This window comes from Hyposmocoma kahamanoa, unplaced genomic scaffold (assembly GCF_003589595.1).
Source record: "Hyposmocoma kahamanoa isolate Upper Pololo Valley unplaced genomic scaffold, ASM358959v1 76, whole genome shotgun sequence".
In the NCBI taxonomy this organism is placed as follows: domain Eukaryota; kingdom Metazoa; phylum Arthropoda; class Insecta; order Lepidoptera; family Cosmopterigidae; genus Hyposmocoma; species Hyposmocoma kahamanoa.
In genome coordinates this window covers 3,169,220-3,185,801 of record NW_020653900.1, presented here as the reverse complement: position 1 = coordinate 3,185,801, position 16,582 = coordinate 3,169,220, and the positions used below count along the sequence as shown (strand labels likewise).

Here is a 16,582-nt window from a genome sequence, read left to right as displayed (position 1 = left end):
AAAGTATAGTAATGAACGAGACTCAGATGGCAATGAGACAAGCGCGTTGTTCGGAGTTGCAGGCAGAGTGCCTGAATTCTTATTCAACAGTTTTGCAGAATGGCTCATTCCAACTTTGTTTTATAAGCGAACTCTCTCGTCTACATAAGCTTCCAACTGACCTTTGCATTCGAATCTCGGATTTGCTGAGCGATCTTTCGAGTCGAGTAATCTTAAAAGGCTACTATTCCGAATATCGGGCGATTGATGCCTCAGGGTCCCTTACTACGTATGCATACAGCGATGTGTTAATGCCAGGTACCTTCGGGTATGCTGATAACAGCACAGTTGTAAATATGTACATGACCAATGCAAACGTCAGTGAAGAAGAAATCCAGTCGAGAGTCCTTGGTTAGTCGTTTGGATTTGACACTTAAGGTAATCACTGATTGGGGCAATGTTGTAAAATTTAGTGCTACCAAAATGCAAGCGTGTCTATTCTCTACAAAACGGGCTTTGGACCTGACGCCGATTTTTCGTGATATATCTATACCGATAACTAACCCAATCTTCTGATTATACGAGACGGGCACTATTACCTGCGTAAGCATGGGAACTTATCAGTCAGGTCTTGACCCCAGATCAGCCCGTTGATACAGATTTATTCGGGTCTCAAAAGCGCTTTTTCGCGTTCCATCGCCAACCACATCATCACTTTCTGTCAGGTGAGATGAGAGGTCAAAACGCACTCATTTTTTTATAAAAAAATAAGAACAACGTAGTAAAAACATAGCTATCAGTTAATTTAATAATTACTTACCACGTACAATGACATCAAAGAACAAGAACATATTGTTATGGGAATGTCAACAGCACATGACAAAATTTCTCTCAATACTTCTTATTTCCACATGATATTTTGAGAACTGAAGCTCCTCTGAAGTTCAAAATAAAAAATCTTCCATTAATAAATTATTATTAACGTCTACTAAAATATTACACTCGTATGATACTTTGCACTTTACCTACTTAAAAGTACTATGTATTGGCACATTCATACGAGAACGAAACGAAATGTAAGAGATACCAAATGACATAAACCCGCTGTATACAAGTGGAATCGAGTGAAGTAAACGAAGTTGATTAATGAAATCTGGACAAACAACCGAAAACCACTCGCAGTTAAGTTGTCGTCTGTTTTACATTCACTTCTCGAAATCTCGTTCAGTCATTCTATCCGCTCGTTTTTTTCTATGATGGTAAGTGTCGGGGCAAACTAGTCACGCGTCTGGTGGTACGAAAGTTCTGGATAGGTTGGCACTTACCGCCAGGCACTTACCGTACGATAAAAAAAACGAGCGACAAGAATTACTAAAGTGCCACACAGAGCTTAAAATCCGAAAGGTCTGAGAGGCACTACCGCTGCGCCTGTCACCCTGGGCCACTAGCTGGAAGAAGCTGATTAAACAATAAATTGAAAAAGTCAAGATTGAACCCACTCCGAATTTGGTAAGCTACGCCCAAAGGCTGACAAGTTTTTAAGAGCAGTGGAGCTCCTTGTGAAAGGGAAGTAGGTACTGCCACCTTACCTATTTCTGCCGCCAAGCAGTAATGTGAGAATGGTAAAGCTGCTTGTGAAATTACAGGTACATTGCCCTTGTCAACTTATTCCGGGTGACAGGCACAGAGGCACAGAGGCAGATTCTGGACGTACTCATTCACAAGGAGCACTACCGCTACAAATGGTTGATATAAACGAGTAGTAGTAGTAACTACTACTCGTTTATATCAACCATTTGTTCATAATGTTCCAATTTGTTCAAAAAAACCGCCATTCCGATGATATAAAATACTACCACGGGGAATATTTTTTTTTATAATTTCAAGTGACGGGACGAACAAGTCGTACGCCGATATAAGCTACACGACTGTCCATACATTGGGACGGCTATCATTTTTGCGCTCCAAAACAGCAAAATAAGCCATTTGTCTAGGATTTTAGAGAATTTGCAAGAAAGAATGACCCAACCATACCATACAAAGCGAACATGGCGGACCGAGCTATAGCTCTATAGGTCTCTCGAGACCTATAGGTGGCACGCGTCAGACGCTAACTAACCACTTCTACTGCATTTATTGTTCTGTGATACGACGCACCAAGATCGTTAAATCCGTGTACGCTTTATGTAATGGTTTTATTACCCTATTGTAATAGAAAGGATAAGCCGTTCCAAGAGATAACATTCATTGGTCCATATAATATTTCTTTAACACACATATTTACTTTTATGCAACCATGCATAATAAAATAACGGTAAATGTTGGACCTACCCTAGGCCAATCCAAACAAGCATACTTTCTCCCTCTAGGACACCTGTTAGAGGGAACTGGTGTTGCTGCGCGTATATCATAATATTTTTGTTGTGTATCTAAATCCCTGACGAGTGAAGACCCATCACAATGTACTGGTGCCAGTAAGATATCTTCTATGGGACTATAAAAGGGGTCTGTGAAGTCCCTTAACGTCTTCGGTTTACAATTTTCACTTGTAATAGTTTCTATTTCATGTTCTACTGGAACTCCCTGCCTCGTTCGTTTAAATATTATGATAGAATCGGCTTCACATTTCAACGGCTCACACTTGTTAGACTTATACAGAAAGATTTTGCAATCCGAAATTAGAACCGCATGTCTGCTAAAAGGCGTTATATCTGATGAAGGAACCTGTAATGAAACGAAGTTGCATTTACATTTAAACAGAAATTATTTCAATCGACAAGACTATATAAGTTTTTTTTATCAAAAAAACCGTCCTCAAAAACTTGCTTTCCCAATTTCGCTGTATTTTAATTTTATTGAAATTACATCTGTCTCAAATTTTATTGAAATGGTTAACGAAAAGTGGGTGAAATTCAATAAAACGGATTCATGCCCAAATTTACCACCGTTACAAGCATTTTCCACTACATTGTTCATAGCATAATTAACTTTATGGTCAATTGTGTAACATACAAACTCGTTACAACAATTCGCATCCATTCCGTTACGCCACGTTACGGTTAGCACAACAGGACACGACTTGCTCGAGAGTGACATAAAGCACAAGATACTCTATGCGAGAATAGCGCCCTGTCGTGCCAGGTCTACACCAAAAAAAGAATCATCAAAATCGGTTCAAAAATGTCGGAATAATCGCATAACATACACACAAGAAATACACACGAATTGAAAACTTTCTCTATTTTGAAGTCGGTTAAAAAGAAAAAGTCAACCGTAAACATTGGCACAAAATTAAAAGAGAAATGATAAATGTTAAATGACAAATTCAATTTGATTTGTCTCATGTAACGGGTTATAACCTTAGACTAAGGAAATCAAAGGACGTGTTATATTGACATATATAAAGCAGACGTTATATGATGCACTTAGACGTTGAAAACATAAACGTTTTATTGTACCATCGTAAGCCAAAATAAATAGCACTTCATTGATTCATTTCAAACACGGGAACCGAAAATACGTAACTTCACCGTAAATGCCAACTGTCCTCATTTTATATATGAGGAGTACCCTTTGATAACCGTTTCCGGTTCTAAAAGGGAAGTACATCAAATACAAAACCAATGTTTGGCCAAATGTTTTAATGAATTATTCACACGAATTGTAATGAAATTGACAAAAATATTGACAGTGAGAACAATTAAGTAATGATTAAAATGCGTCCCTGCGGCATTAAGGGATGCGGCAGTAGAAAAGGCGGAAATCAACCGAATGTTACATTACACCGGCATGTGTTGTTTTTTGTCTATAAATCATACAATAGCCCAAATACCTCGTGTAATTAGACTCATTTAAGTAGTTTATTCATAAGTCTTGTCGAATTTTGCTTTGGTTAGTTTAGATTGCCTGTTTGTTAGTATACTTTGATGATTGTTGATAACGATTATTTTGAAATAGTGTTGTTCTTATAAGCAGACATATTATCGATATTTTTTATTGAAACAATTCACTACGAAGTTTTTATTATTTCATTATTATTACTTTTAAAGTTCACCTACAAATGAAAAAAAAAGAAAGAAAGGTTGGAAATGTTAGGACTGCCGAACATAAACATTGGATCAAATACCATCTTCGTTTGTTCGCTCCATTTTGAAGAGTCAAATTTTAATATAACTTTGAATGTAACTAGATTACATGATAATGCAATTCCATCGTTACATTTATTGGTAAATAACTTTATATATAATTTTGATTTAAATGGCTGATTACTAGCCTAGTAATAATAGCTTAGTATTAATCATACTTTGATTACAGTAAACTATACGGATTTGCAAACATATAAAACAGTTTCAACATTCAAGCCATACATTTGCATGTGGATATTGACTTATCTATGATTATGGTACAACACTAAATCCGCCATTTGTGGTGGGAATTTTTGGTTTAGGTAGGGACGTGTATTCCGTAGTTAGGCCAGCTCCTTTGCTTTATTTTCTTCCATCTTCTAAGGTTATAACGACTGAACAATTTTGACAACTTGAAATCTAGTCATAAATACGCAAATGTCCCCAGTTTTAATTCTCTTTTTGCGATTACAACTGATTTGTTAACATAATTTTCCTGTTCCCATATCGAAATTCCGGAGCCTTTAAATTAGTTTATGTATTATTAATTACAATATACTACAAAAATGATTGACTAGGCGACGAACACCACATTTGCTCAATCGCAGTCATTTTACAAATCGCACATGAAACAAATTACTGTCGTAACTCAAAATTTGACAAAACAATTTGAAAATTTAAAAAACATACGGAATGGATCTTATTGCAAATTATGATGATAATTGATTGTCACGATATTTTACTACCATGATATTCAATTATCTTTTTGTGAAAATACTCGACTAGTTTGTTATAATTATTATAACAAAGTTGAAAACACTAAGAAAAAATCATTCGATCCAGCTGGTTGCGAACCAACACCCTCAGGCATTCCGTGCCAGATACTCTGCCAATTAAGCCACAGAACGAACCAGCAGAAGTTACGAATTTGTCTATGTGTTTATTGCAGATTTGGTGAAATTACAGGCACATGGTACTTGTCAACTTATATCTCAGGGTGACGGGCGCAGTGGGAGTGCCCCTCGGATCTTTACGATTTGAAGCTCCGTCAATTGATATTATAAAAAAAATTAAAATGCTTGTTTTTGGATTTCGATTGGACTTTTAATTTTTTTGCCTAATCGCCATCTGCGAAATTTTTTTGAGTTTCAAACTTTGTTGTAATGATTATTTTCATTTATATATAGTACTGAATTATCCATTTATAAAGGATATTATAATATCGTCCGTGTTTTGTAGAAAGGGCGAAAGCGCCATTTCAAAAAATTATCAGTAGGAGCATGTTTAAGGTTTCAAGACTGTTTTAAAATATTTAAGTCCTGTTATAAATTTAATTTTAAAACTTAAACTTAATTAAAACCAAAATTGAATTTAAAAACAGGACGTAAATATTTTCTCAATTTCACAAATCTGAGTTACAACAGTATTTGATTTCGTGTGCGAAATCTCATACTTTAGTATACCGATAGGTCAATGCTACCAATACACAACTAATGCTAACACATGTACGACTACTGCCTAATATAATATTTCTATTTTAACCTTAGATTCACTGCGGGTGGACCGAGGAACACAGTACGATTCTGCGGGTTTTTGGACATTTCTAGTAGAAGGGAATGGTGGCAGCGTTGCTCTTGGTGGAGTAGTTCTCCGTTCTTTGTTCGGCTGGCAAGGTTGAAAATAACCACATTGTGCCTGCAATCAAAAATATTTTTTATTGACGACCTCAGTTTATATTGAGTAACGGTCTACACTGTGGGCGCTAATTGCCGAGGTACGGGTTCGATTCCCAGCAACACCAATTTGGAAAATGAACTTTTTTAAATTGTTTCTGATCTGAGTGTACTGGGAAGTGGTCCAGAGTGCATTTCGTTGCTTTGGTACTGAAAGTCTAGTACAGGGAATTCCATGGTTTGCGACCAGCAATTGATTTGGTAGTCACTTTTTATTTTACACGTACTTATACCAAGTGACTGGACGAACAAGTCGCGCGCCTGGTGATAAACGACATGCCTGTTCATAACAGTTGCAGTGCCAGTCAGAGTTTTCAATCGCAAAGATCTGAGGGGCACTGCTACCGCGCCCGTCACCCTGAAACATAAGTTGACAAGTCCCATGTGTCTGTAAATTCACCAGCAACCTTTACCTTTCAAAACTGCAACGCAGTAATGCTCACATTACAGATCACATTACTGCTTGGCGGCAGAAATAGGTAAGGTGGCAGTACTTCCCTGGATGAACTCTTTCACAATGAGCTCTACTGTGTACGTGGCCAAGCCATGCCATTGCCATTTTGCTGGTACCAATTGCGATGATCGTCTATTCAAAATACTGTTGTAGCGCTGGTTAGTGGAGGGGGTACGTAGAACGACGAATTAGACGCAGACTTCCGTGTAAAAAGGCGTATATTATCAAAAATTGGTAAATTTACAGGACTAGAGGTGGGCGTTTAAACCAAAAGCATTTTAAAAAGTTTGCTTTTTTAAATAAGCGCATAAGCACGCTTTTCATTTGTTGTTGGTCACTTGTCAGTTTTATCCTTAGGAATTTCATTCTTTACAACCTGTCTAAGTTTTAAGTAGCGCCATTTATGTTTCCTAAACAAATTAATTCAACGTAATGTTGCAAGCTTTTTTAAATATAAGTCTATGCGCTTAAATGTTTTTCTAAACGCCTTTTTAAGTTTCAAACTAAAAAGCGTTTGAGTCAAAAGCGCTTTTACAAGCATGCTTTTTAAACGTACGTTTTAACGTTAAAAAAACAAGCAGTTTTCTCCATTACAAAACTTAAACAACTTAATATCTTTTTGAACACTTTGAAACGCCAATGAACAGAATGTTAATATAATAATGTTATGTTATGAATAAAAATAAAACTCGTTTTTTCACAAATAAACTTATCTTAAAACCTTTACTGATCTAGTCTTGTTTTTCGCTATTAACACAACGTTGCAAGTTTCTTTTAACATAAAAGTCTATGCGCTTAAACGTTTTTCTAAACGATTTTGTTGGCTTCAAACTAAACAGCGTTTAAAAAACCACGCTTTTTTTATAAAGCCTAACGTTTAAACGTTTAAAAAAAAGCAGTTTTTTCCGTCTCTATTATGGACCCAATAATGGTCTCACTAGGGTGAAAGAACGCAGTCCAGTGTCAAACCTTAAGTAGCAAAAATTGGGCCGAAACGTCTCAACAACTTGAGTACCATTCAGTGCCGTGTCAATGCTATAGCGGTAGAAAACATTAACAATTCAAAACATTAAATGACATACTATTGGAGTTAACAAAACGATGGCGCGTTTCAGAATACAACTAATGCCATCTAGTGGTGACGCGACGGAACTAATGACGTGTTAAAGTTGTGGTTGTTACACTGTTTTTTAGATAATTTTATTGAGAGGTCACTGTTGAAATATATTAGTAGTAGTTAAATGTGTAACGATTGTAGAAAATGAACGATATCGAAATGAATTAATGATATTGGTCCTAGCGTTCTCACTGATGTAAATCATCAGATGAAAACAGTAAAATGAAAACAAATTATAATTACGCATTTATTAGGAACTTCAAGTGGTGTGGTACAAGGCGTAGTGCACTGCGGGCTAATTGGGAAGCAAGGCGAACCTGAAACACATAATAAAAGTGAATATGGAATTAATTATAATATAATTAAGCACATAAAATGTCCATAAACGACCTATAGAGGTGGTGACCCTACATAAGTACTGACCCTACATAACCACCTGCAAAACAAAAAAATTGCAAACAATTTGGAGCGCATGAGGTAGATGCGGAGAACTTCATTGCACGTAATGTGTAATTAGCTTTTTAGAAATAAATAATAGTCCTTACTCCTCCTTTTAAAATAAGTTCATAGACCCCTGACGAATACGTTACGGACCACGGGAGAGAAAATTTCATTGAAATATCTCTAGTAACAATCGAATAATTTTTCCGTAGACGCACGTTGTAAGAAGCGAATTAGCAGGAGACCAGATTAAAAAGTTCTTTGCTTAGCGGTGCTAGAAGAAAACGGCGTGGCATTCTATTGAGCAGTTGTTATAAAAAACAGTTGGATAAATTACAAACCGGCGAACTCTAAAATTCATTTTTTACAGAATATTTCTACTATTAAAAAGAGAATGCGTTAAGCTAAATATCGAAAGTCTAATTAGTACTTGCAAAGATTAGTTTTTTTAGTTAATAATTTTAAGTTTCATTGACTGTGCCCCAATTTGACAGTTTCATTTCAGAAATTTCAACGTGTATTCAATCATATGTAGACAATTTTTAAAACTTGTATGGCAAAATATCAATTCTCTCATAGTGCATCTTCGGTGGAAATGGCCGGGATTGACGAGGATGGGCGAGACGAGATTTGAAATATTTGTTGATGTAACATTGAACCGTATTGCTGCTTACATAGACTCTTTATTAACTCTGCAACAGAAACACGATTCACGATGTCTAGTACTATATCGAGCGAGCTCGCGCGTGCTCGCGCAATTAAGATTGTCATTTTATCATAGTTATGTAACCACTTTTAAAACATTGCATCGTTTTCAAATATTTTATTAGTAAGATATAATAAGAGAATAAGACATTGAAGACTGTACCACCTCAATCAACCGTGACCATGGGACCTGTAAAGGGCCCGAAACGTGGGTTCGTTTGAGAAAACAAATTTACGCGATTTAAATCCGGAAAAATATTTTCATTTCCTAAATGATGAATTCGTATTATTTAATGTCGAAACACAGGTTTTCCGATATAGGTCAAAACGTCTATTTTGGGTATCATTTCAACTTAAGTAAAAAAAAAAAGATATATGTTAAAAGTCGATACAACCTCAAATGTCTTTGGTTGATTCTGCATAACAATAACAATGTTGAAACAATCACTTAAAAATATATAGTATAAATGAGGATATACACTGATTACTATACGGTGTGAAAACACGACTCCTAAAAATTTTCAGTATAGAAAAAAAATCAAACTTACCTCGAAATTTTACAAGAAAACCGGTGTATTCAATAGGTACTTTACATATACTATATTAATGATTTTTTTAATATCAACTGAACTAAATAGAATACGTAGGTATAGTATACGATATACATTTTTCAAATAGCATTAATTTCGTTTGTAAAAAAATAAATTCGATAATAAAACCATTGTCCCTGCTGCTCGACCCGCGCAATAGAACCGATTCATTACGAGAAAACTTTGGATTCGAGCTGAGGTAGTATAGACTCTTAAAATCACAAAAGCTTTGATTTGTCTAATTAAATAAATTTAACATTATTTTTAAAAACAGTGATGGTTTAATTAACAGAACGCTAGCCAGTACGGGTCCTATACGAAGTGCAGAATTTAGCATTGATCGTGGTAAGTACCATCTTAAGTCAACTCCGTAGAAGCGACTGGCTCGCAGATGGATAGTCGATCCAAAATTCCACTTTTCGATAATACTATAATAATAGTAAAGAAACATAAAAGAGGATTTCGACATCTTTTTACACAAAAATGTCTTACATTATTACTATTGCACAACAAAACAAACAACTTCTGTAAATTCGCAATTAACATTTTTATCTTTACATGTACGGATTTAAATTCATTGAAATTTTATTTTACCATAAAGAAGGTTCACAACTCTCGGAAAACGTGAGAAGTCCTCAACCCGCATTGAGACCTGTAGGTGTGACCATCGATATAAATGGGTAAATGTTGTTATTAGAACAAAAGTAAATTTAAACGAAATTTGAACTCACATGGATACTCGTCGCAACAAAAATACTCTGGTGGCAGACTTGGACCGGGTGTTTTTGTTGGAGGCGTGAAATATAGAGTGCTTGGAGGCAGCGGAGATGACGAGAGCGAGGGCGAGGGTGAACTTGTAGTAAAACTTTCAACTATCGATGGACATGGTAAAGTGCTACCAAATGTTTTATCAGGTGCAATTTCATCAACTACTGGTGGACATATTGGAGGAGGAGAAAATGGTGGGGCAAAATAAGGTGGAGAGAAACTCGAGTATGGTCCAGAAGTTAAATTATTTGCACAGGCTGGCCCACATGGACAACCGGGGAAACATGATTGACAACATGAATTGTTATTGCAGTAATGGTCACAACAAGATTGCTTGCAAAAAGAACGACAAGACGGTGGCGATGGGCAAGCAATACAAGAGGGACTACTAGGACCGAAAACCGGTGGTGGAGGTAAAGGGAGATTAGGAGGATTATAGGGATCACAAATAAGTGGCGATGGACTAGGCATAAAAGAATTATTACAATTACCGCAAATCGGAGGAGGTAGAAAAGGAATAAAAGGCGCCGGTTGAGAAGGGTCACCAGGTGAATCACTGTGTGGCAGAGGCCGTAAACGAGGATTAAAAGAGTTTTCCCTCGGTGGATTAAGATCACATGGTGTACAACACGGGGCAAGGGGGGTTAGTGAGCATGATGAATAATGGTAAGTATTTAACAGACTTATGTAAGGTTTTGAAGAATTTCGATGTGGGCAATTCCCAGGAGCCTTCGAGCAATAACCTGGAGTTCCATGAACTCTGATTGAACTATTCAAACCTCGTAATACAATTCTGATCATTGAAACTTTTCGATAGCTTAGTTAAGCTTTCAATAATCTTTAAAGATAAAGCAATTATGCGGACAAAGAAATTACTTATTTATACTCAATGAGGTCAAATTATAAAACAAAAATTTATGTAAAATTACAAATTCCTTTTTTTAATAATATTTAGCCGAAACACACTTTGACTACACGTTATCAAACTCGAAATTTTAAATTATTTTTGAAATATTTTTACGATTTTTCATAAGTTCATATTTTTTCTTGATTGTTTGTTGGTTACATTGACAAGTTAATTGGATGTCACAGTCAGAAAAACAAACAGTTGTTGACATGAAGAAATAATAACTAATTAGAAACTCTTTATTAAATACATCGATCAATTGCGTATTTCTTAATGCCCACACCATGCAAATTCAGATTAGACTATAAACAAGGATACATGTGCACTAAATTATAAAATTACCAATTCGGACGTGTACGGTGTGACTATGTAATTAAAACATTTATAATATTTTTTTACAAAAAGGTAAGACCGTATTTGACCTCCATCTCACCTGATGGAAAGTAACGATAAGGTCGACGATGGAGCATACGCACCTGAATAGTGCATATTCACTCTCGCCTATGCAAATTTGCTGTCAGGGAACTCCACTTCCTTAGCCATTCGCTACACAAATGTGGAAGCGAAACGCTTTGTGCGAATCCTTGGCATATTCACAATATAGAGGTGGAACTCTAGCCTGATACCCCGTTGATGGAAAGGGGAAGGCAGAATTAAATCAAGCACTTCCCTTGCACTCTCCGTGATATATCCTGATATATAAGTTTAAAAGTATATATATAAATATACCTTTCCTTTACCGTAGTACTATTAGACAGTTCCATATATGGTACAGAGGCAATTTTTTTCATGCCGTCGTTCCATTACGTTGATAATTCCATGGCAAGTTGTTTTTTGTTATCCGTAGTACCTACAGTAAGGAAGTACATGATAGAGTCCAGAAACAAAAATTAAATTAATTTTTTAAATATACATATAGTAATTTTATAATTATGATATTGTCGCCTTCTCCACCTCGACTTTGCAACCAATTTGTCATCGATTTATGACGTCATACCTTTAATTTACGTGAAAGTTCATCTTTTCTCCAGATCATTGTTCCTTCTCTTCTAAATTGATAACTTTGATTCTTAGGGTCGTATTCTACAACTCTACTCAATGCTCAAGTCAGGATTTGAATATGGTTTAAAGCACTCGAAATCATACTCAAGTCCCTGCCATTAGGATCGTATTTCCAGTGCTTGTGTTTCCAGTGCAATCCTGACTTGAGCATCAAGTAGAGTTCTACAATACGACCCTTAGATTCTAGTATAGTCTAAGCTTTGACTCCATAAATAAAACGTTTCAAGCTTGACGCTTCGAATTTTTAATCGTTCTCATATCACAAGTAATACAAAGTTGAATTTAGACCTTGTGTCAACTTGCCTGCCACGCTCTTGACGCCTGTACTCATGGAACGGTATAGAAATAAAATAAAAACAAAATAATGATTTGCCAATGAGGTACTGTTTCATGTATCACAGACCAGATGCGTATATTACCAGGAACCTTTTCATTATTATCTTCTGGACACTTGTTTCACTTTTTTCAAATTAAATTGGCAAAGACTAAAGCTACAAAGCCCAAAATATTCCATATGGTCTTGATATTTCAGGACCTAAAACTAAAAACTTACAAATAGCACCTCATATTTTGATTGTACGGTACGACATCTGAAAGTTAAGCAGCTTAGTAAAGTGAGGTAAACAACCACAAACCACATAAATAAACAACTTTCTTCACAGATTCTAAACCTCATTTTGTTTTTATATATCTTTACGTAGTCTTTTGATCTATAGTTTTGATTACGTTAGTTGTGATAGGTATATTATACTTAATTCTTTCAAATTTAGCTCAAATATTCGCCTTAATTCTTCTAAGCATGAACACAAGATCTCAGACAATTTATCTAAGTGGTTCCACTAGTTTGGTTTGAAAAAATTCTGCCAACACTAATAGAAACTTGTCCTGCAGAAACTTACTGTTAAGGCAATTTATACGTACAAATTAGTCCTTGAGTGTTTCTGAAAGATAAGTTTGAAGAAATCATCATTCTTACCAGCCTATCGCTGTCCGCCACTGGACATGTTCTGCCAATGTGCGCCATTTCGCCAGATCTTCAGCTTCTCGCATCCATCTGCTGCCAGCAGACTTTCGCATATCGTTACTCCATTTAGCCAAAAGGCGTCCTATGCCACAGTTGCCGAGCGATGGTCTCCACTCGTCGAGTATATAACCAGAAATAGCGGTGAAATGTCATTTAATTTGTTTAAATAAACTATTTTGCCAAATCATTACGGTGACATCTGCGTTCCGATTGGCCAATTCGAATTCGAAACAATTGACGAGTGTCGTCTATTGTTTTACTTCAAATCGACCAGTTTGACTTGAGCTTTGCTATAACGGACGAAAATTGAAAAATTACTATTTAATTACCGTTTAAATGTGAGTTCGTTTGTTTTCTAATCAAATGTTTTGCTGTTTTTCCCACACTACCAAAGGGAATAGCCCCCCATAGTCAGAGATTATCTTTATTATAATAAATACAGAATATTTTTGGAATATACGGAGAAGTACACATAGGTTACTGGTTGGCGCTGTATTATTTCAGCCGGAGCGCCCGTCACACTGAGACATAAGTTGACAAGTCCCATGTGCCTGTAATTTCACCAGCACTCTTAACCTTAAAACCGGAATGCAGTATTGCTTACATTACTTTACTGCTTGACGGCAGAAAGGTAAGGTGGCAGTACTTCTCTGGATAAACTCTTTTACAAGGAGCTCTACTGCTACGATATTACTGTTAATTGCTTAGGTATGTATTGACATTACTAGACCAGTGGCGTGCATTGGTATCTCGATTATATAACTATGGTTATGAAACAAAAATGAAATCTTAAACAATTTCGAATTTAAGGCACTCTTGTTCAAACAACCAGAATGAATACGTATAGGTTACACGCTATTTGATGCGTGTAAGGAGATATTCGTTCTGCGTACCGTTTAGGTTCTCGGATTTCTCTCAGAGAAAAGTTTTAGGAGACTGGTATCATGATCACAGTACATTTACTCAAATATTTTGTATGCTCCTAAAAATACACATAATTTCGTTAAGAATGAAGACATCCATAATATTAACCTTAGAACTAAGTTCGAACTCATGGTATCACAATTTCGTTTTACTAAGGTAAACGATTCTTTTATGGGGACGTTGTTACAATAAAATTCCGGAGCATACATTAAGATTAACATTTAAATGTAAGTTTAAGCTTACATTTAAAGTATTTTCATTGAAAAGTCATATTACAAAATTGTAGACTACGTGTTAGATAAAGATGTATGGAAATCAACAAGTCCAAATTCCACACAAATATGGTTCAAAATGTGTTCTATAGCATTTAAGTTTATTTGAAAAGAGCAATGCCTAGAATTTCTTGCTACATCTTATCAGGGAGGTCAGCGTAGAGAACGAGCAGTAGCTTAAAAATGACTTTTCAAGCGTAAAAATTTTACATAAGGAATAAATTATTATTTGACGAGACTTTGACTTTGATATTATTGTTAAACATCGAGCGTGCGTTCCAATTCTACAATGAATAGCGCGTATGATGACCCGTGCTATGAAACGCTCGCCTATGATTTCACCAGCACCCTTAACCTTCAAACCGGAACACAGTAATGCTCACAATACTGCTTAGCGGCGGAAATAAGTACAATGGTAGTACTTCGCTGGACGGACTCTTTCACGACGAACGCTAGTAGCAGTAGAGCTCCTTGCTCTAGTGCTACAAACTCGCTAAAAAAAGCAATGTTTTGGGCTCTTCCCATGATCACGGCTGACTGACGTGGTATAAGCAGTCAATCGAAATGACGATTTCGACTGGAATTTGTTCACTCAAGAAATTAAATAAACGTATACAATTGTAGTAATAAAATTCTATCGAAACGTTAGTTTATTTAAAAGAATATTTTTTTTAACACACACACTCATAGCCTTGTACTGGGTGAACCATGAACACTCGCGGGTGCTGTAGATGCATACATAGACAACCATAAATTAGACCCAAACTCACCAGAGAAATAAATCTAGGCCGCACGAATATTTTTTTTCGCGATTATAAATATAAGACTATATAGAACCTTTATTCAGGCATTACATACCTTCAACCTTATCCCTTCCTCTCCTTTCCATCAGCGGACCACCCGTGCCGGACTGCGTTGCCACAGTTGGACAGTCAGTTCAATACCGTCCCGCACTAAAAAGTTTGGCAATTCGTTTTTATGCCGAACCGTCAAATTGTGGAACCAACTCCCGGTGCATGTATTCCCTCCCCTCTATAACATCGGGTCCTTCAAACGTAGTGTGAAGAGGCATTTGGCCAGACCGGCAAAATGATAGTGACGGAGTGAAGATATTTGTGTTTTCCATCCGTTACTCTCATCTCTGGACTGTATTCGCACTTTCCATCAGGCGCGGTGCAGTCATTTTGCCGAGTCACAATAATAAAAAAAACAAAGATAAAACATTTTGAGCACTTACATAATATACAGTATATAGAAATACTTACATAATGTAGAGATTTAGATAATGTAGAATAAATTAAAGGATACAGTAAAATATGAACTAAAATAAGACAAGCTATATATACCATGAATGGGTAATTATCATTTACTATTCACATCCTATAATACACACTCGTAGACAGTAGCCCCTGGACAGCTGAATTTATTTTAAGTTATTCTCTACCTAGTTACCTACAAAACAATTAACAAATAAAGATTAGAAGTAATAATTAATATGCCGAACGAGTGAATTGAATTCTCGACGCCATTTTTTTCTATCTATTATGCACTGTCACGTAAAACCCCATTCTCTATAAAAGCGGTGACGCGGGTATGGACTGCGGAGCGTGGGCTACGTTCAGATGCTTTGTGAAAATATTTCTGCCTTTTCGAATAGCTGGTATTTAACGCGATCCGGGGGGCGCATCTTTCCACTACGCGCGCGATCTGAGTTGAGAACAGGAGTCTCATATTTTCAGAAAGATAAAAAAAAATACAATCACGTTCGCGATAATTGTATTATATACGAATATTCTCTGTCTTTTTGTGTAGAGGTGTAAATTTTATTCTTAGCTTGTTAAAATTTTACCTACATTAATTTAGCTACAAAAAATATTTTGTATTTATTTATTTTAGTAACTTTTTATGTAATTTTAAGAAACCATAATAGTTTAGTAATTTGCTCTTTACTATTTCACTTTTTTTTATTATTTAAGTTAAATCGTAAAAGCTAAATCAATAGAGTGTATTTTGTCGCATGCGGTCTCCGCACGGCGTTAGGGTGCTGGTGAATTTACAGGCCCATGAGACTTATCAACTTATGTCTCAGAGTGACGGGCGCAGTTGCAGTGCCGGTCAGATCTTTGTGATTTGAAGCTCTGAGTCGCACTGAAACTGTTATATATGGACAGGCGTGTCGCTTATCACCAGGCACACGACTTGTTCTTCCCGCCACTTGCTATCTTCAAAAGGAATAAACATAGATTAAAGTTGTACCGCTATGTATCAGCAGGTTATGGATCAGAGTAAAAAATGCTAACGCTTCCTTAGACTAAAAACATCTAAAAATAATTTTATCTCATTACTCAAGGGAAAATCGACTTTGAACATTGAATTGTTGTTATCGCAAGTGACAGAGCTGAATTCGAATCTAACTTGAACTCACGTGCTTGACGTGCTCTTGAACCTGAACCATAATTTTTCACTAAATTAAATAAAAATT

The 16,582-nt window shown here is 36.1% G+C and overlaps 1 protein-coding gene across 1 annotated transcript; it reads right to left on the bottom strand.

The window, feature by feature from the left end:
* Positions 1-799: 799 nt before the first annotated feature.
* LOC113232443 (vegetative cell wall protein gp1-like) lies at positions 800-10,772 on the bottom strand. Its single transcript, XM_026467183.1, has 5 exons — positions 9,875-10,772; positions 7,651-7,724; positions 5,646-5,798; positions 2,311-2,703; positions 800-916 (listed from the first exon to the last, which is right to left on the bottom strand). The coding sequence occupies exons 1-5, from the start codon at positions 10,710-10,712 to the stop codon at positions 881-883; spliced, it is 1,494 nt and encodes a 497-aa protein (XP_026322968.1). The 5' UTR covers positions 10,713-10,772; the 3' UTR covers positions 800-880.
* Between the last annotated feature and the right edge of the window lie 5,810 nt (positions 10,773-16,582).